Raw genomic sequence first — 20351 nt, 5'->3', positions numbered from 1 at the left:
TCAGTGTGTATCAGGGTCCCTGAGGACAGGTGTCAATTCATATCTGCCAAGTGACCCTATGTAGGGAGAACAGTCCCCATTCTGCTCTGTGTCAGTGTGTATCAGGGTCCCTGAGGACAGGTGTCAATTCATATCTGGCAAGTGACCCTATGTAGGGGGAACAGTCCCTATTCTGCTCTGTGTCAGTGTGTATCAGGGTCCCTGAGGACAGGTGTCAATCCATATCTGCCAAGTGACCCTATGTAGATGGAACAGTCCCTATTCTGCTCTGTGTCAGTGTGTATCAGGGTCCCTGAGGACAGGTGTCAATCCATATCTGCCAAGTGACCCTATGTAGGGGGAACAGTCCCTATTCTGCTCTGTGTCAGTGTGTATCAGGGTCTCTGAGGACAGGTGTCAATCCATATGTCAAGGTGTCAATATGTCATATGTCAGGTTTCAATCCATATCCATTGTGATTTAGGAATGTTAGGTGATTCATGCCCTTTATGGATTAAAACCAGACTCTGCATCAACTGTGTAATTTTCCATGGGAGTTTTGCCATGGATCCCCCTCCGGCATGCCACAGTCCAGGTGTTAGTCCCCTTGAAACAACTTTTCCATCACTATTGTGGCCAGAAAGAGTCCCTGTGGGTTTTAAAATTTGCCTGCCCATTGAAGTCAATGGCGGTTCGCCCGGTTCGCGAACGTTTGAGGAAGTTCGCGTTTGCAAACCGAAAATTTTATGGTCGCGACATCACTAATGAGGACCACTCACAAAAGTAAGGTGGAACTAAATAAAGTTCCAAGCCTAACTTTCATGAAAAAAAGCAACCCATAATTTCTAAGCAAAATTAATAAAAAATAAAAATAAACGTTTATTAATATATTAAAATAGTAATCAAGAAAGAGATTAGTGAAAAATAATACTATATCATCAAAGAAATCTGTATATTGTGTAGAGTCTGTAGCAACACAAAAATAATAACAATGTAGCTGCCGAACATATATCAAGTACGGAAGAAAAAAGGCAGGGAGAAACAAAAGTATCTGATAATAGATACAAACTAGCAAAGAGGGTACAGAAAGGAAAGCAAAGCATTAGCATTCCTATTGTGGGCACCCCTATGGCTGCTAAAATAGCAAAACTATTACTATCGTGCCTTTAAGGTTGCCCCTACGGCTGCTAAAATAGCTTGATAAACTAATACTATCATGCCTCGAGGGCACCCCTCTGAAATCTAAAATCCCCCCTGTCTGTACTAGACTTGATGATAGAAAATAATAATAAAAAAAATATATATATATATATATAGATATAGATATGAAAATAGAAAAATTGATAAGGTAAAATCAATTGATTATACTTACCAACCTCCTCATACTCCGATCTTGATTTTACCTTATCGATTTTTCTATTTTCATATATATATTTTTTTCTTCTCTATCGTCAAGTCTAGTACAGACAGGAGAGGGGGGGAGGGGGTTAGATTTCAGAGGGGTGCCCTCCAAGTATTAGTTTATCTAGTTATTTAGCAGCCATAAGAGTGCCCTCGATGGCACAATAGGAATGCTACTGCTTTGCTTTCCTTTCTGTACCCTCTTTGCTAATTTGTATCTATTATCAGATACTTTTCTTTCTCCCTGCCTGTTTGTTTAAAAAAATATTTTCTTCCGTACTTGATATATGTTCGGCAGCTACATTATTATTTTTATGTGGCGATATAGATTCTACACAATATACGGATTTCTTTGTTGATATAGTATTATCTTCCCCTTATCTCTTTCTTGATTACTATTTTAATGTATTAATAAATGTTAAGTTTTATTTTCATTAATTTTGCTTAGAAATTATGGGTTGCTTTTTTTCCATGAAGGTTAGGCTTGGAACTTTATTTAGTTCCACCTTACTTTTGTGAGTGGTCCTCATTCTTGTTCACTTTTGTACATAAAACTAGCACAAAACTATTTTTTTTTTAAATTCCACTCCCTCAAAAAATGTATTTAACAGAATACTTCTGTTAGTGTATAAAGTAGAAATGACTACATTCTCTCAATTTTCTTGCTGAAGTTAGGAGGAATTGAGTTCCTGTCTTAATTAGATCAAGGGTCCCTTTTCAAGTTATTTCTAGTACAGCGGACAAAGAAGGAAAACCTAGTTCTTCTAGGTACAATAAGCCTGACCTTTGTCACCCTCCTTAACATTTTTTTTTTCATCAAATCTGGGACAAGACCATCTCTTTGAAACTATCTTTCAGATCTTAGCTTCCCTGAAAGAGATGTAATTTTAAAATTTGTTTTAAATTAATCTCAATGTGACAAATCATTAACTGTCCAATTGATATAATCACAGCTAAACATGATATTTGGAGAAGAATGCAGAATTTCAGCTGTACATAAACAACTACGTATTTCAACAAAATAATTGCTATAATTGTAATGTTTGTGTGAAAATCTTACAGATTCCACACAAAAAAAAAACATCTAACCCATTTCTAACCTGATCCCAGTTATTTGTCTTAATAGAACATGATGAATTAAAATTAGTGATAGGAATATTAGTTTAATCATTTTTAGTATGGATGACACTGGAAAAAATAGTACTCCTCCTCCATCAGACTTCCCCCTAATTTTCAATTGTTTAAGAAGTCTCAGGTCTTTCTTGTAGCCTATTGCCTTCCTGGGTAATTGACATTCTTTAAAGCTATCTGCATCTCCCAACATAATTAGTGGCTCCACAGCACACCTCACTCTCATCTATTTACTGGCCCTTTTCTCTCAATTTTTACATTGCTTTCTTTAGATTCTAAGCTTGTTCCTCAATAAATACTCTTGTGTTCTGTTATCATTTGTTATGGGTTGTCTCTTGTAAGCAGTATATCCTCACATAAAAATTGTAAAGCACTGAAAATATGTTGGTGCTATATTAATGCCAACAGTTATCATATTGAAAATAATATTTATATTTTACATGCATTTCTATTTCCATAGTCAGTAAGGCAACAAAATATCCAACTTTTTTTATTTTTACATTTTTTTTATTTAATTTTTATTTTGTTCATCAACAGCGTGTATCATCAATCAGCGTAAAGAAATACATTCCGCAGAAATGAGTACATCGTTAAGGCATAGCTATGTTACAGTGCAGAAGTAGGTATATTGTGCTGCACATTCGGTCTGTCATAATACATCATCATACAAGACAACAACACTTTACACTACACTGGTGTCAATTGCTCTGTTGCTGGTTGTAATTGGTAGGGTATTTCTGGTGTATCGATGAACTATTTTACATTATATGTGGATATAGCTGCCTAGGCTGTGTACCAGCTATAATCTGTGAATTCGTTGAGTGTAGGATTGGGATGGTGGCTACAGCGGTGTTGTGAGCCTGAATAGATAGGCGGGCCTTTTTAATAAGTATTGGTTCCAGCGGGCTGCTTGGATTTCCAATTTAGGAACATTCATGTTGTATAACATTTCACAATATATAAAAAGAAAGAAAGAAAACTTAACACATTCAACTTGTGCTTATATAACCTTGCTATTCAGTGTACTTTTGTGTAAGGTGATTGAAGTGAGGTGGGGAGAGGCAGCATACTGTCTGCCGTGGTCTATACGTGTCTGCTTTGTAGAAAATGTGTCCAGGGTTCCCATGTTGAGGAGAAAAGTGAATATGTTAGACATTGATGTTTCTATTTCCTCCATTTGCTTGATTGATTATAGCTTTAGTATCCAGTCCCTGATAGAGGGACCTGTGTTTTTTTTTGCAGTGTACTGGAATTAGTGAGTTTGTGGCTGTGAGCATGTGATTGATGAGTATACGTTGCTGTTTAGGAAGAGGATGTGGGTGCAGGAGGAATAGAAGCGTTCCGTGGACCTTGAGATATGAGTGCCTACTACGGAATGTATCATATCGAATATCCGTGACCAGTATGACTGGATTATTGGGCAGGACCACCAGATATGTGCTGTAGTTCCTCCCTGTTGGGAAGATCTCTAACATGTGTCCTGTGTGGATGGGAACAGCTTGTGGAGTTTAGTCGGGGAGTAGTGCCATCTGGAGATGCGTTTGTATGAGCTCTCCCTAACTGTGGTGCTTATCGAGGAGTTGTGTATAAAGTAAAGATCCGTTGCCTGTCTTGTGTTGAGATGGTGATATTTAATTCTTGTGCAAAGGAGGACGTAAATGGTGGCAATCTGTCCTTGTCAGTGTAGTGTACTATTTTATAGAATGTGGAGAGGTGTTTGGATCTGAGTGACTGGGAGGTACAGTGGGTTTCAAATATGGTGTTTAAGGAGATTTGGATTAGCGTTGATGAAGTGTAGTAGTTGGGCATAATGGAATTGTTGCAAAAGAGTGTGGAGCGCTTTAGCAGTAAACAAAACACTTACTCCTGTGTTATTCAGGAGATATGTAGAAATAGTCCAGACATCCTTGTTTATCCACGGTAGATTAACAACCTCGGAAATGGAAACAAAATCAGAAAAGGGAAGCAGTGCTAACCCTAGTGTAGAAATCCTTTAAACAATGGTATAGTTAAATGTTGGTGACAATTAGCTTCTCACCTTGTCTGGAGCCAGTAACCAGGCTCCAAGTATGCAGACGTGGTGTCAAATATAGAGTGACACAACCCTTCTTTGCAGCAGCTTAAATATTTCACTAATCCACTTGATTTAGAAATATAACATTTATTATGTATACAACTTTAAAACAATAAAATCAATACTCAAGTGTCAGTGCTCCGTCCAAGACGCGTTTCGCCTGTGTAATTCGGCTTTATCAATTGGTACAAACATGCTGCAAGTATAAACTTTAAATATCACCTACTGGTAGTTGATTGGTGCATGGCGTCCGTGATACATCCAATCACGGCGCTCATGTTAGTGGGAGTGTAGGGACACAGCTGCTGATGATAATTCCGGTATCGTGACGTCATCACGCACGACGGCTCGTGCGTGTGACGTCACACGGGGAAGTGCAACCTCTTGTGTGCGTCCGTCCCACAATACTGATAAGTCCGGGGAGTGTTGTAGCCCCTCCAAATGTCCGAAAATGTCTCATCCTGCTTCCTATCGTGACGTGGGCGTGTCGATCCGCACGATAGGAGTCGGCCATTTTTCTTGAGGGCAATGTGCTGGAAGTCAGTGTTCATATGTGGTCCAGTATAAATCCAATATTAAAACATGTTTAAATATGGTGAATTCTCAGAGGACATAGTCATAATAAGAGAGGAGAGATAAAAAGAAGAAAGAAGTTGGTATTTTATCCAAAGTAAGGGAATACAACAATAAAAAATCCCTTCTCATATACATATCCCCACTGTATAAATATATATCATAGTGACATCGTTATTCAATCAATACAGAAGTGCATAGTGTGGAACTGGAATGGTGACTTCATACATTTAAAAGCATATACAAGTAAAAAATATGTATATTAAAAATATATAAAAAATATATATTAAAAAATATATATAAAAGTTAAAAATCACTATTAATATGAATAAATAAAATTATAAAAAGTGACAGATCTCAAAGTCATCATTCAGTCCGTGGGGTTGCATAGTATCCAAATTAAATATCCATTTCATCTCTGTTTGTCCTATGGTCTTAATTAAATCACCCCCTCTCCAGTTTGTGGAAACCCTTTGAATACCCATGAATTCCATATGGCTGGGGTCACAATTGTGTCTCTCTTTAAAATGCATAGAGACACTATGTTTTTCAAAACCGTTCTTTATGTTACGTATATGTTCTTGAATACGTGTATTCAATGTTCTAATGGTCCTTCCTACATAGGTTAACTTGCATGGGCAAGTGATTTTATATATAACCCTTGTGGAATGGCAGGTAATGAGTTGTTTAATTTTAAACTTTTTTCTGATGTCCCTGGGATGAGTAAATTCCCTTATTACCCGTCTTGAGCTTTTAGTATTCCTACAGGCTCCGCAGGAGCCACACCCATAAAATCCATTAGCCTCATTAAAAAAAGATGTGTTAGCAGTAGTACTTTGTAATGTTAGGTGGTTATGTACTAAACTGCTACTCAAGTTTCGTGCCCCTCTATAAGTGATCATCGGTGTATCAGGAAGTATAGAATGAAGAACAGGATCATTTTTTAGAAGAATCGGCCAAAAGTATTTGTATACTTATCTGATACACCGATGATCACTTATAGAGGGGCACGAAACTTGAGTAGCAGTTTAGTACATAACCACCTAACATTACAAAGTAATTTTTATTTATTCATATTAATAGTGATTTTTAACTTTTATATATATTTTTTAATATATATTTTTTATATATTTTTAATATACATATTTTTTACTTGTATATGCTTTTAAATGTATGAAGTCACCATTCCAGTTCCACACTATGCACTTCTGTATTGATTGAATAACGATGTCACTATGATATATATTTATACAGTGGGGATATGTATATGAGAAGGGATTTTTTATTGTTGTATTCCCTTACTTTGGATAAAATACCAACTTCTTTCTTCTTTTTATCTCTCCTCTCTTATTATGACTATGTCCTCTGAGAATTCACCATATTTAAACATGTTTTAATATTGGATTTATACTGGACCACATATGAACACTGACTTCCAGCACATTGCCCTCAAGAAAAATGGCCGAGTCCTATCGTGCGGATCGACACGCCCACGTCACGATAGGAAGCAGGATGAGACATTTTCGGACATTTGGAGGGGCTACAACACTCCCCGGACTTATCAGTATTGTGGGACGGACGCACACAAGAGGTTTCACTTCCGCGTGTGACGTCACACGCACGAGCCGTCGTGCGTGATGACGTCACGATACCGGAATTATCATCAGCAGCTGTGTCCCTACACTCCCACTAACATGAGCGCCGTGATTGGATGTATCACGGACGCCATGCACCAATCAACTACCAGTAGGTGATATTTAAAGTTTATACTTGCAGCATGTTTGTACCAATTGATAAAGCCGAATTACACAGGCGAAACGCGTCTTGGACGGAGCACTGACACTTGAGTATTGATTTTATTGTTTTAAAGTTGTATACACAATAAATGTTATATTTCTAAATCAAGTGGATTAGTGCAATATTTAAGCTGCTGCAAAGAAGGATTGTGTCACTCTATATTTGACACCACGTCTGCATACTTGGAGCCTGGTTACTGGCTCCAGACAAGGTGAGAAGCTAATTGTCACCAACATTTAACTATACCATTGTTTAAAGGATTTCTACACTAGGGTTAGCACTGCTTCCCTTTTCTGCTTTTGTTTCCATTTCCGAGGTTGTTAATCTACCGTGGATAAACAAGGATGTCTGGACTATTTCTACATATCTCCTGAATAACACAGGAGTAAGTGTTTTGTTTATTGCTAAAGCGCTCCACACTCTTTTGCACTATTAGGCATTTATTTGCACAATAGTGTTTTTTGTATATACCTAATTGTTAATAGGTTGTTGAGTGCCTATTTCTGTTGTGTGAGCTGCTACCACTTTACTGTGTATTGTATTGCAATCCACCTTTTTTAAGCGCCTTTTATCACAGATTACCACTTTATTCTACTATAATGGAATTGTTGTAGGTTGGTAGGGTGGTCGGTTTGAGGGAGAGACGGTATTGGTATAATTTTCCCTTGGTCCAATTGACTGAGCTGAGCATAGGGTATTTAGTGTCTTGCATTTTGGGGAAAGAGTTGCAAAGGCTCCTGTCTGTGCCAGGAGGGAAATTAGGGTTTTGTGTAAGTGGATAGAGGGGATGGGTGTGGGGGAAAGGTCCTTTGCATTCCTAATGCACGTCCAGATGCGCAGAGTTGGTACTATAGTGGGGTGGTGTGAGTGTTGTGGCAGGAGGAGTGCATATCCCTCTTGGTGCCACGGTATGGTATGTAGTGGAGCTTGGAACATTGTGCTTTCGATATGTGTCCATTGTGTGAGAGGTGAGGCGGCCGACCATGCATAAAGTCTGGCCAGGATTATTGCCCTGTAGTACAGTTCGATGTGCAGAAGACCCAGGCCCTCTAATGTCTTATGTGTTGTGAGGATAGAGTGTGAAATTCGGGTGTGTTTATTGGCCCAGATGAATCCTGTGAACAGCTGTTTCAGTTTAGTGAAGAAGGAAGGGGGTATGGCTATTGGAAGGGTCCGTAGTTTGTAGAGTATTTTCAGAAAGGAGTTAATTTTGATACTACAGAACCAGTTGAAATGGGGTTTGTGCCAACCAGTAAGATCTTTGGAGATCTCTTCCAAGAGGGGCATAAAATGTAAGTTATATTGTTGTTAAGTGTCACGTGGAAGTTTTATACCAAGGTACGTAATGGAGGTAGCGGCCCATGAGAATGGGTGTGAAGCTTGGATTTCTGTCTTCGTGTGTTACAGGGGTAGGGTCTCACTCTTCGTATAGTTGACTCGGAAATTGGATAAGGTATGATAGGTGGATATCTCATCCATAAGGGGAGTTAACGATGTGATGGGGTCTGTTAAAGTAAAAAGCAGATCATCTGCAAATGAAGATATTTTGTATTCTTGGTGTTGAACCCGGAACCCGTGTATGTCGGGGTGGTCTCTTATGCCTTGTAAGAAGGGTTCTAAAATCAGAATTAGTAAGGGAGACAGGGGACATCCTTGCCTCGCTCCATTTTTGATTTGTAATGATTGGACAGTTGCCCATTTATTCTTAATTTTGCGGTTGGGGTGGAATTGCCCCTATTCATTTCATCCAATTGGGGCCAAAGCCTAGTGTTTGAAGGGTAGCCATTAACAAGGTCCAGCCTACCCTATCAAACGCTTTCTCAGCATCAATGGAAAGCATCAGACTTTGGGGTTTGGGAGATGTGCATTAGGTTTATTATTTTGGTGGTGTTGTGCTTAGCTTCATGGCCTGGTACAAAGCCAGATCGGTCTGCGTGTGTCAGGGTTGTAATTAATAGTTGTAGGTGGTTGGCTAGAATTTTTGTGAACAGTTTGAGGTCTACGTTGATCAATGATATGGGGGGGTAACTAGCGCAATTGGTCGGGTCCTTGCTGGTTTGGGAATCAATGTAATATGTGCCTCAAGGGAGGATTGTGGGAGTGTGGCCGATTTAGTGATCGCATTAAAGGATTGTAAAATAATGTTCAGGGAGGGTTGGGAGAAAAGCCTTGTAGTAATGGGCAGTAAAGCCATCTGGGCCTGGACTTTTACCTAGATGTGTTTTGCGGACTGCCACGCATAATTCGTCCGGTGTGATGGGTGCGTCAAGTGAGTGTACGATGTTGTGCGGGACGGTTTGTTTGATTCCAGAGGTTAAAAAGTTTGTGATGGCCTCGTGTTTAGGCGGGGCATCCCTAAGGTTATATAACTTGGTACAGCAAGAGTGGAATTCCTCCATGATGTCCGGTAGGCTCTGGGAGAGTTCGCCTTTGTGATTTTTGAGTTTTGAGATATATGAGAGTTGTTTGGCTTGTTTTAAGGCCAAGGTGATACCGCATATACCACCTTGAGCAAAGTAGGTTTTGCTGAGCAATTTATTTTTGGTTCAAGCCATTTGCCGTTGTGCCGGTTCTGTTCGTTTAATTAGTTGTCCCTGCTATGATTGTCCTCTAGTGTGAGGGTAACCACCCATCTTTAGGAAATAGGAGTAGGTGATGTATGGGGTCCCACAAGGGGAAACTAACATCAGGAGAGCTCCACTGTATAAGAAATGTATCCCTATTTTTCCTTAGATTGATTAAAGTTAGGGCCCCCTTCATCATTTCTTATACAGTGGAGCTCTCCTGATGTTAGTTTCCCCTTGTGGGACTCTATACATCACCTACTCCTATTTCCTACTCCCTCATTGGAGCTCCCTTATTAGGTGGTTACAGTGGTGCAGCTCATGAGCCCTTGACTTGTATCCGGACTCCTGACCTGCACTCTGTTTACTTTATTTCTCCATTTTGTGTTTTAACCACCAATCTTTCTCTTTGCTTTTTGAGCGTCGAGACCAGGGCAATGAATTCTCCCCTCACATCGCATTTGTGGGCTTCCTAAGTGGAAGTGGGGGACATGGAGGGGGAGGTGTTTTCCGAGAAGTAGTGTTGTAGAATAGTGTGGATTTGTGATAGGACTTCAGGATTATTTAGTAAGAGGTCGTTTAATTTCCATTGAAAGGATTTCACCGGGAGGGATGGAATATGAATATACATGGATAGGGGCGCATGGTCTGACCATGTGATCGGACCGTAGGAACAGGACGTCGTTGAGTGTAGAAGGTCTTGGGGCAGGAAAAACATATCAAGTGTGGAGTAGGTTTGTGAGTAGAAAGAAAAGTCTTTAGAGTGGGAGTGTAGGTTCATCCAGCAGTCTATTAGTCTAGATTGGTCTAGGAGTTTAATAAAGCAGGCTGTTGTTTGGTAGGTTGTGGAGGTTGAGGTTGTGTCTAGAGCCGTGTCTAATGACATGTTGAGATCCCCCCCACAACTAGCATGCCCTCCATAAATGCCTCTATGGTGATTAGACATTTTTTTAGGGGTTTTCCCTGGTGTCTGTTGGGGAGGTACAGATTCGCGAATGTGACCATATTGGAACCTATTTGCCCTTTGACTACAAGAAGTCTTTCCCCCTCGTCTGATTTGTGGTCTTTATATACAAAGGGAGTGTGTGAGGAAAACAATATGGCGAGTCCACAGGCCTTGGCTCCCTCGTAATTGCTACAGAAACCCAATGGGTATTTCCTACCTTTTGGGGTGGGGGCTGCATCTTTTTTGAAGTGTGTTTCCTGTAGAAACGCCACATCTGCCTTGAGCCTGTGGAGGTCAGACAAGACCATGGCCTTTTTTTCTGGGGTGTTTTTAATCCTCGGGTGTTAAGAGTGACCAGTCTCAGGGTCATTTTTACACTAGTGTATGTTCCAATCCCCTACCTGTGGCACTGACAGGTTACAGGCGTGTCTAAGAATAAAGTTGTGTTCGGTTAGAGCGTACACTTAAGGGTTGATAAGGCACAATAGCATAAACTGTAAAACAAACAAAAAGAACCAAAAAATACCCAATAAAAAGAAAACAGTTAACAATAGAGTAGACATGTATAAATACATTTAAAATTAAGAAATAAAGGTGGTACGGTCAGTACCCCTTATCTCCATGTTGCGCAAAACCAGTGGTGTCTAGATAGATTCTGCAAGGGATCCTAATTGACACCTTGGGGTGGGTCGCTATGACCTATCGTAGAAGTAACGGGTTCAAGTATTCAGGGTGGATTAGTGGTTTGGGGCCAAGGTGAGGGGGGAGTAAGGAGGGTGGAGGGGTGTGGTGGATATCGCTTGATCCAGAGATGGAAACCAGTGCGTCGTCTGTAGTGGTGGTCTGTATCGCAGTGGCAGCCATCCAGGGAACGAGCACAAATCCTCCTGTATTAATATATTTTATTGGAGTGGGCTTGTGTAGCGGCCTTGAGGAGCTTCTGCACTCATATTTTTTCCGGCAGTAGATTGCATTTTGTAAGACCGTGTACCCACCCCCCTTGTCACCACGGGGGCGAGTGGCCCATGTCTGGGTGTAGTACGGATCCAGCAGTGGGTCAAGGGTAAGACACCTGGGGTATCGAACACACGCTGGGGAGGGGGGTAATGTGGGGAAAGAGCGGGGTAGGGAGAGACCCTTTGGGGAATATCAACAAGTAAGTATCAGACTTCCTCCCACTCCCACCTCATGTAGCGTTGCATAAATAGTTTCATTTAGGTAGGATGTGGCAGTCATTATATCTCATTTTGCTTGATATATAGTCATGGTCCCCCTAGGTGCCGGGATGGAATTTACCCGGAAGTAAGTTGACTTAGGGTGGAGTGCTACAGGATTGGCATCATTGCAGTAGAGGTATAAGGTGCAAAGGGAAAGATGTGTGGAGAGAGGGAGTAAAGACATTAACATCACCAGTGCTCAGTTCAGGGTGGTAATCTGTTGCCAGTGTCTCTCTCCCGCCTGCAGTCAGTGTTCGTTCATTCTGCTACGGTAATCCAGGATCGATACTGTGGCACAGTCCCCAAGGCTCTATTTGTATCCGGTTGTGGCTTGTGGGCAAGTGGGGGCGATGTAAGTCTTTGTGGCATAATCTGCAGAGCATCCATTTAGTCTTGTGAGTGATCGTGTGGCATTGTCCTGCGTTTTCATGGGAGTCTGTTTCCAGCGGGATCTCTGAGGTAGGTGCTGTGTCACCGGAACCTGCAGTGGGCCGTACCAATCTGGGATCATTGTTTCGGTTAGTTCCAGTGCTCGTGTAAATGGTAAGACATCCACATGGGAATGAATAGAGTGAATCGAGCCTTTGTATGAGACACTCAGGACCAGCTGAAACCCCCCCACCTGTATTTCAGGCTTCTGGCACGTAGTTGATCCGTGATAGACCTCAAAGTCCTTCTTCCCTGCAGTGTCATCCACGACAGGTCCGGGTCGATGTTAATGGGAGTTCCCTTGAACAGCAGGGGCTGCGTTGATCATTTTAGTGCTTCTAGGATGCTTTCTCTGCAAGTTGAGTAGTGGAGGCGGCATATGACGTTGCGGGGTCGTTCATTCTGTGCGCCTCTAGGTTTAAGTGCCCTGTGGGCCCGAACAAATAGTACTGGACAGTCGGTGGGTTTATCCAGTACTAGATTAAAAAGTTCTTGGAGCACCTGCTGGATGTCTTCTTGATCACCTTCAGGGAGGCCGCGGATTCTCAGATTGTTGCCACGTCCCCTGTTGTCGACATTGTTGAGGGATCTGTGAAGTGCTGACAGGTAAGCGTTTTGCTCCGAAACTGTTCCTTGGAATGTCTGTATCTGAGCCTGAATAGTGTCTCTGTCATCTTCGGGTGTCACTGACCGGACAATTATTGGAACTGATGATGTCCATTTTGGCCTGGAAGGCCATCTCGATTTAGCCCAACATATTGGCAATGTCTTGTTTCGTTGGGAGGTTACTGAGAATCGCTTGCAAATCCAGTCCTGTTGGGGGGGGGGGGGGGGCGTTTTTCACGCTGAAGTTTTGTCAGAAGCATGCTGGGATGATGTAGATCATTTGGGGGGGGCCCATTTCTTTGTTGAAAGCCCGATGGCGATGGGTTTTGGCTCGATCTGCGGGAGCTAAATTAGAATGCAGCCATTCAATGTCGTGGCTCCAAAATACCAAACTATTACTGAAAAACATTTAAAGCTATTTAAAACTATGAATAATTTTATAATCAATGCAACTATGAATATGTATTCAATAGTGAGCAGTTATTTTGTATCTCCACATGGCACTCAAGGAGGAGTTTAATCAGATACTAAAGGACATTGAGGGAATGGATTTAAGAGCCATGAGTGTTTAAAGTGTACCTGCTATGTATATTTGAAGTTAGGATAAAGTCTTCCCAAATACATTGACTACATCCTATATTACAGATATACATGATGCTTCTTGTAACACCCACCTCTAGTCCGCCCTTGCTCCTCCTGAACTATTTTTTGATTTGCCGTGCTTGGTGAAGCTTCCCCAAGCAGGGCAAACCTCCTCCATGATGCTTACACACTGGTTTTATTTGCCAGCGGCATCTGAACTGTGAACTCCATTACTTTACCTTTCTTGTACCTATTTGTCAGCGCTACCACCTTAAGGCCATTGATCAGGCTGCTCCTAGACCTTAAATCAGTGTTACAGGAAAGTTCTGCCTTAACTGGGATGATCCCACTGGTCTAAGGGGGGGATGGGGACCAAAAGATTAGTGCCACACAGGTGAGTGATGCCACTAGTGAACTGATTGGCCGCCTACTCCACGCAAGTACCTGCTGGGCCCAAGATGTTGGAGTCACCAACCGGCCCTTTGCTATTGATGAGCTTTGAGTAGGGCTGCTGACTTCTCCTGATATTATGACCCCAGCTTATAAGTTTGTTGATTTATAGTGGAAAAAGAGCTTAGAAATCTCCAAAGGCCTGACAAAGCTTTACAAAAGGACGAAACCCAGCATTTGGTGATGTCCATGCATTAGAGACTTCAAGCAGTCATTGCCTGCAAACGAATTTCGACAAAGTATTAAAAATAAACATTATATTTATGATTGTGTTAATTTGCCCAATTAAATTTGAGTCCCTGAAATAAGAGGACTGTGCATGAAAATGGTTGCAATTCCTAAACGTTTCATACAATACTTTTGTTCAACCCCTTGAAATAAAGTGTCCAATTATTTCCAGTCCTAACTGTGTATACCCACTTGCCCAGAATTATGCCCATTTGTGTTTTCCAGTACCTAATATCACATTTTATTAGTGATATTCTGGTTGATAAACTACTTGTTTAGTTCTCGGCTATACCGATCCAGCTTGCATGCTTGACTTGGGCTTGTCTTTCCTTTTGAAGTTCTTCAAGTTAAGCTAGACTATTCTAAGGACCTGTAATGACTGTTATAGTTTGTATTTGTCTGAAATATGCACAATGGCAGGTCTGGATAATAGCAGCAATTTAGCAAACTGCCAGTGCATGCTAGGGAACACGGAGCGCACACACAGAATCATTCGTAATGCTGTATGTGCTCACACTCCAAGCCTTCCTATCCCTCGCAAGAGATAATGAGTAAATGGGGGGTTGCTTATTATGGAAATGGCCACTAGCACCTTGTGTCTAAAGAGCCATAACCATGAAAACACGTCAACCCATTGGTCACAGGGTTATACAGTGATCAAGTCAATTCCAGGTGTCTAAGGAAGACTTGAAGTTAACTATAATCAGTTTCCCATCCAATTCCTCCAACTTCTCCAAACACATTTCTAAACCATTTCAACTCTCCAACAATACAAGTTTGTATTCCTAGGCTATTAGTTTCCCTTTAATGGCCTTTTCACATAAGGCAATTTAATGTAATTTATTTTTTTTATCAGGGTTAGTGTAACTAACCCATTAAGGGAATGTCAGAACTGGAACTAACATAGCTCTATATTTACTTAACTGGGACATGAAGAGAATTGTGAAGTTACAAATTGGTAATCTTAATAGATAGAGCAGAGTTGGGGAATTTTACACTTGGTTATGGTGGCCTATAATATGAAATACTGTAATTTCTTACTGCTTTAGTTTTACCACAGGGTACTGGAGCAAGAACCTCCACCTCAATAATAAGTGTAGAACTCTAAAACACACTTTAACTCCAGAATAGTGAATCAGCAGGTTTTTTTTTCCATCCATTGAAGGATGAACTCAGCACCATTTCAACACTACTGTGCTGTTGAATAGCTAAATTAAATATTTTAGAGTTGCAGAGTGTTTTATGTTTTCCTGCTTTATATTTTACCTGAGTCTTATAGCTGTGGAATTCACTTTTCTCCAGTCTCCAAATAGCTTGGTGCACACCCTCATGTTCTCTGCAATGTGTCTGACACCGCTTAGATGGAGCTTAACAAAATCTCTTACAGAATGTTATCAGTTACTTTCAAAATTATACCTATTGCTTAAATGAAATCCTAAGAATATATATTATGTTTTCATACTATGTATTACTCTCACTTTAAGTCATATTTCACAAAGCAAGTGATATCAAACCTGTTACAGACTTTGGCTGTTTCGCTGAGGTACACGTTGTAATTGAATTTCTCTCTGCATCGCCTCTGTAGCTGAAAGTTGTAAAGAGGCACAGACTGTGAAGATTAAAGAAGAACCTATGGAGGTTGACATCCCTGACTCTTCCGTCTCCCCCAGACAAAACATTGGATACAGCACTTTATTAAGGCAAGAAAAAAATGAGCACTTGCAGAAAATACCAGAAAGTAGAGTTATTCCCGAAGGGAACTTGTTCAGCCAAGATATATCTGTGAAGATGGCTTCCGAACTTCTTTTCAAATTATCAGGTAATATATCAATTTATAGTGCTGTTTTTAATGTCTGACCTCAGTCATATGGTTCTTAAAATCCATTAAACATCTGAAAACATACCAACTGACAGACAGCATCTCAGCATCCTCAATGCCTGGGTACCATCATAGCTTTATTTCTAATTAATTACCAGCAAAGTGGAATTAGCCATTAGGCATCCTAATTTGCTAGCATGCCTGCGGCCCGTATGCGTTTTATTCCAGTCCCCCTGACTGGAAGCGTTAATAAAACTAGGGTTACATCCTATACTTTGAAATTGTAGCTTTTTAACTACCGTACTCAGGAAAGAGCAAAGTTCAGCTTTAAAAACAGAAATGCAAATTGGATAATCCTAGAATGTGGATCAAAACTTGATATAAAGCATGTAGGTTTTATCACATCTAGTGTACTGGTATTTTGGGCAGATCTGACATTTATCAGACTAATCCTCCAGTGACTGCAGCATCAAGGGATATGATATAGAAAACTCTTTGAGTCACTCTCTTTCCTGTTTTTGCAAAATTGACAGCTCTTCCCTGAAGATAAACTAAAAATGCATGGAAAAAAGGCAATGTTTGCAGTACAAAATAAACTGCAAAAACAGATATACATCTCTTGTGCAGGTTCTAGTTGTATTGTTAAAAGTACAGTAATATGTAACAATGCTGATGAGCCTTTAACATTTTAATGTGCCAGGCACACTACGCAGTAACACATTTTCTGTTCATTGTCTATATAAAAATCTGTGTTCTTCTTACAATGGTAAACTGTTTGTTTTTTTTGTTTCAGAAAAAGTAAGCAAAGAACACAATCACAAGTCAAATATCATCCGAACAACCAGGTACTTCCAAACTGCTTTATTCCAGCGCAAACAAAATATGATAAAAGTGACAGTGACTTAAAATAAATCATTTTACAACTGGACTCACTTATAATTCCTTTATTTATAATCCCCATACTGGTTCATACATTATTTTCAGTGACTGTTGTATGCTATCACTATCTTTTCTGGTGGGGGAGGTTGTTGTGTGTTTTTGTATTTGAAATGCACTATCCCACGGAACACAACAGATTTCTACCATCCAGTGCTCAGATAGTGTTAACATCATCTTATCACAAACAGAAGGGAATAATTGACTAGCTGTATTTGAGTTATTTGGGGACATTTTGAGTGTACAGCTTCAAAAGCCCAATGTCTTTCTATTTCCCATTGCACTGGAGGAAATCACATATAATTTATATTTGTAGTTTTGTAGTATTAGAGGATAAATTGCCCTGAGTTCAGATGCCTTCATTGCTGAAAATCAAAAAAACATGTTTTTATAGTAATGGAAAAAGTTATGACTTGGGCACATTTCCCTTTCTCCTTTTGTAGCCAGTTTGTGGAATAATTCTGCATAATAGTGCTTAATCCTAACATTACCTGCATTAATAAATATTCATGTTTCAGGAATTCTGTTTAAAAACTTCCATCTTTACCCTTGATTATGGGTCTCCAACCGTATGGCTTCCTTGGGCCACATTGAGCGCAGAGGAATTGCTTTGGGCCGCACATAAAATCTATAGCGTAAATAATGTATATAATAATGTTTTCTTAAATTTGTTTAGTAGATAACTCCCTTATTTGTTATCCTTATGTGTAATTTCCATATTTAAGGATACCAAGTTAGGGAGCTATCTACTAAGCACATACACATATATACACATATGCACACATAACCACACACACACAATCACAGACCTATAAACACATACACACAGACACACAGACCTGTACACACAATCACAAATATACACACACGATCACAGACCCCCACCCACACATATATGATCACAGACTTATACACAGTCACATACACACACAATAACAAATGTACACACAATCACAGACCCACACACACATACAATCACAGACCTATACACGCAATCACATACACACACACACACACACACACACATGCAATCAGAGACCCACATATGCACAAAGTCACTGATCTATACACACAATCACAAATATACACGCAGTCACAGGTATACACACAGGGTGTTGTTTGTGTATTTGAGGGGTACTGTGTGTGTGTGTGTGTGTGTGTGTGTGAGGGGTTCGGTGTGTATATGAGAGATGCTCTGTGTGTATATGAGACATGCTCTGTGTGTGTGTGAGGGTGGTGCATAGGGAAGAACCAGGGAGGCAATTCCTCCTGCGAGCATGCTGGTCAGAGTCCGACACATCATTCTGCTCGCTGGAGAAGTGAAGACAGCCTGCTGTCTTAACTTCTGCCGCATGCAGAATGCTGTGTCGGAGCGTTGCTGCAGCAACAGTCTGACCAGCATGCTTGTGGGAGGAACTGCCTCCCAGGTCCTACCTCTCACTAACGAAGGGCCTCTGGGCAGGTGAGGGAGATCTTTGATCTCCCCACTGGCCCAGAGAGGCCTCAAAGCAAGTGAGCATAGATGGTTCTCCGTGGGCCGGCAGTGGAGATCAAATGATCTCCCCTGTCGGCCCCAGCACATGGAGAAAGACAGCCCTGAGTGCGGACAGCAACCGGGCTGCACTGCAAGCAGTCCCGGTCCACATGCAGGCCGCAGGTTGGACACCGTTGCCCTAGATGGTCACCCATCAAATTAACAGGGTAATTCACTAAAGTGCAATGGCCCCGTACCAAATTAAGGAATACAATCCAGCTGTGTATGGTACTACTCAGACGGAAAAATCTGAACATTGGTCCTGCAATGTAACAATGTCCATATTTTCTAATTCAGGCCCCGGACGGGGCTGAATTACCGTAGGTCCAGATTTCAGTTAGACCAAATGCAGCTGGAAATCAGAAATCTGGACTGAATGTTGCATTCCAGGCCCGGTTTTTAAGATATCCAAACTATCTGCCCGATGGCCTCTTTACTAGTCAGTGGGGTAATAGTCAAATAACCCTTTGCAGAACAAGGGATAAGTATGTTGCTGCTTGCCAGCACTTGCTAGCCAAATGCCACATTCAAAAAGTAAAAAAAAAATATATAAAATAAAAATCCTATGGGAATCAATAAGACTCCCATATTATTATACAGAATGTTTAAAACCTCCCTATGTCTTCATCTGCCAGTAAGCCAACCAATCGGAGAACTCGGACAGCCTCACCAAATCTCACTTTTATCGAGACTTGGTTGTCAAAATATTCTGATTGGTTGACTTCTGAAAGGGCCTATGAAAGAGTATGATGTAGGTAAGGAATTCCATAGGAATATGCAGCGAGCCTGAGAAATTGGTGCAGCTAAATAGATGGAGGGGGACCATATAAGTGAGGAAAGTTCAGTTTTGGAAAGACCGTTTTTTTAAAAAACAAAAAAGGGACGACATACGATTAAGGATGAAAGAGAGGCAGTTAGTGATGTTTAGAAGTAAATCTAAGTATCATCTGCATGTAGATGGCATTGAAATCCAAAATAGTTAATAAGGTTACTGAAAGAGGCCATGTAAATGGAGAATAAAAAAGGTCCAAACAGAGCATTGGGGAACACTAACTGAGACAGGCAGCGGGGAGCAGGTAGCACCAGAGGCACTAACTGAGCTTTCAGAAAGATAGGAAGAAAACCGGGAAAGTACGGTGTACTAGAGTCCACGGTTGTGGAGGGTTTGAAGATGAAGAAACTGGTCCACAGTATCAAAAGCAGCAGAGAGGTTGAGGAGAATTAAGAGAGCAACAACCTAGATTTAGCAGAGATTAGTCACTTTGGTAAGGGCAGTTCAAGTAGAATTGAGGGAGCCAGATTGAAGACGGATAAAGAGAGAGTTACTGTTGACCAAGTGAGTTAGATGGATAAACACAAGCTTATCAAGAAGTGAAGGGAAGTAGTGTCAAGAAATGGCTTTTTAGGATGAGATTGCCTGCCTGTTACATGTTTCAGGGAAGAGGGGAAAATGTCAAACTGAGAGAAATATGCATTAGGGATGGAAGTAGACTAGGTGAAAGAGAGATTAAATAATATTAGAGGGGATATGATCAATAGGGCAGGTGGTGGACCAGTGGATAGAAGAAATTTAGTGAAAGGGAAAGGTTTAGGGGTAGATAAGGGAACCGAATCGAAGGTGAGTATAGGAGGGAAGAAATAAAAAGAAGAGACTGCATTTCTAGTTTGGTTAATCTTGTTAGTAAAGTGACATGCAAAATTATTGGCTGTGAGATTAATGAATGGTGGAGAAGGGAGTCAAAGGTATGAAAAAGACATTCAGGATCATGAGAGTAGGTGTAGATGAGAAGGGTAAAATACTCTTGCTTGGCAAGGAAGAGAGCAGAAGTATAGGAACGAAGCATACATTTCTAATGTAATATGGCAGGTGTTGTAAGTGACTTTCTTTAACAATGTTCAGCATTGAACATGAACACATCATTGGAGAAAGTGGGTGAGCTTGCTGTGCCAGGATTGAAGGCGTGGCTGCCATTTAGAGTGAGCTTTAATTGGTGCAGCCATGTTTAGAATGGTAGACAGGGCAGAATTGTAGTATGCGTTGGCTTGAGAGAGACAGAATAGAGGAGAAATGTGCTCGCTATGTCC

At 40.8% G+C, this 20351-nt stretch overlaps 1 protein-coding gene across 1 annotated transcript in view; it reads left to right on the top strand.

Moving 5' to 3' along the window:
• The window catches only part of ZNF827 (zinc finger protein 827), a 307211-nt gene that overhangs the window by 224874 nt on the left and 61986 nt on the right, over positions 1-20351 (top strand). The window contains exons 6-7 of the mRNA XM_063458482.1: positions 15563-15796; positions 16590-16641. Of these exons, the coding sequence (XP_063314552.1) occupies positions 15563-15796; positions 16590-16641 (286 nt within the window). The remainder of the gene's footprint in view (positions 1-15562; positions 15797-16589; positions 16642-20351) is intronic.

The sequence above is a fragment of the Pelobates fuscus genome, chromosome 6 (genome assembly GCF_036172605.1).
Source record: "Pelobates fuscus isolate aPelFus1 chromosome 6, aPelFus1.pri, whole genome shotgun sequence".
NCBI classification, from domain to species: Eukaryota; Metazoa; Chordata; class Amphibia; order Anura; family Pelobatidae; genus Pelobates; species Pelobates fuscus.
Note: the sequence above shows the minus strand (reverse complement) of the source record. Positions and strands in the feature narration are given on the sequence as shown.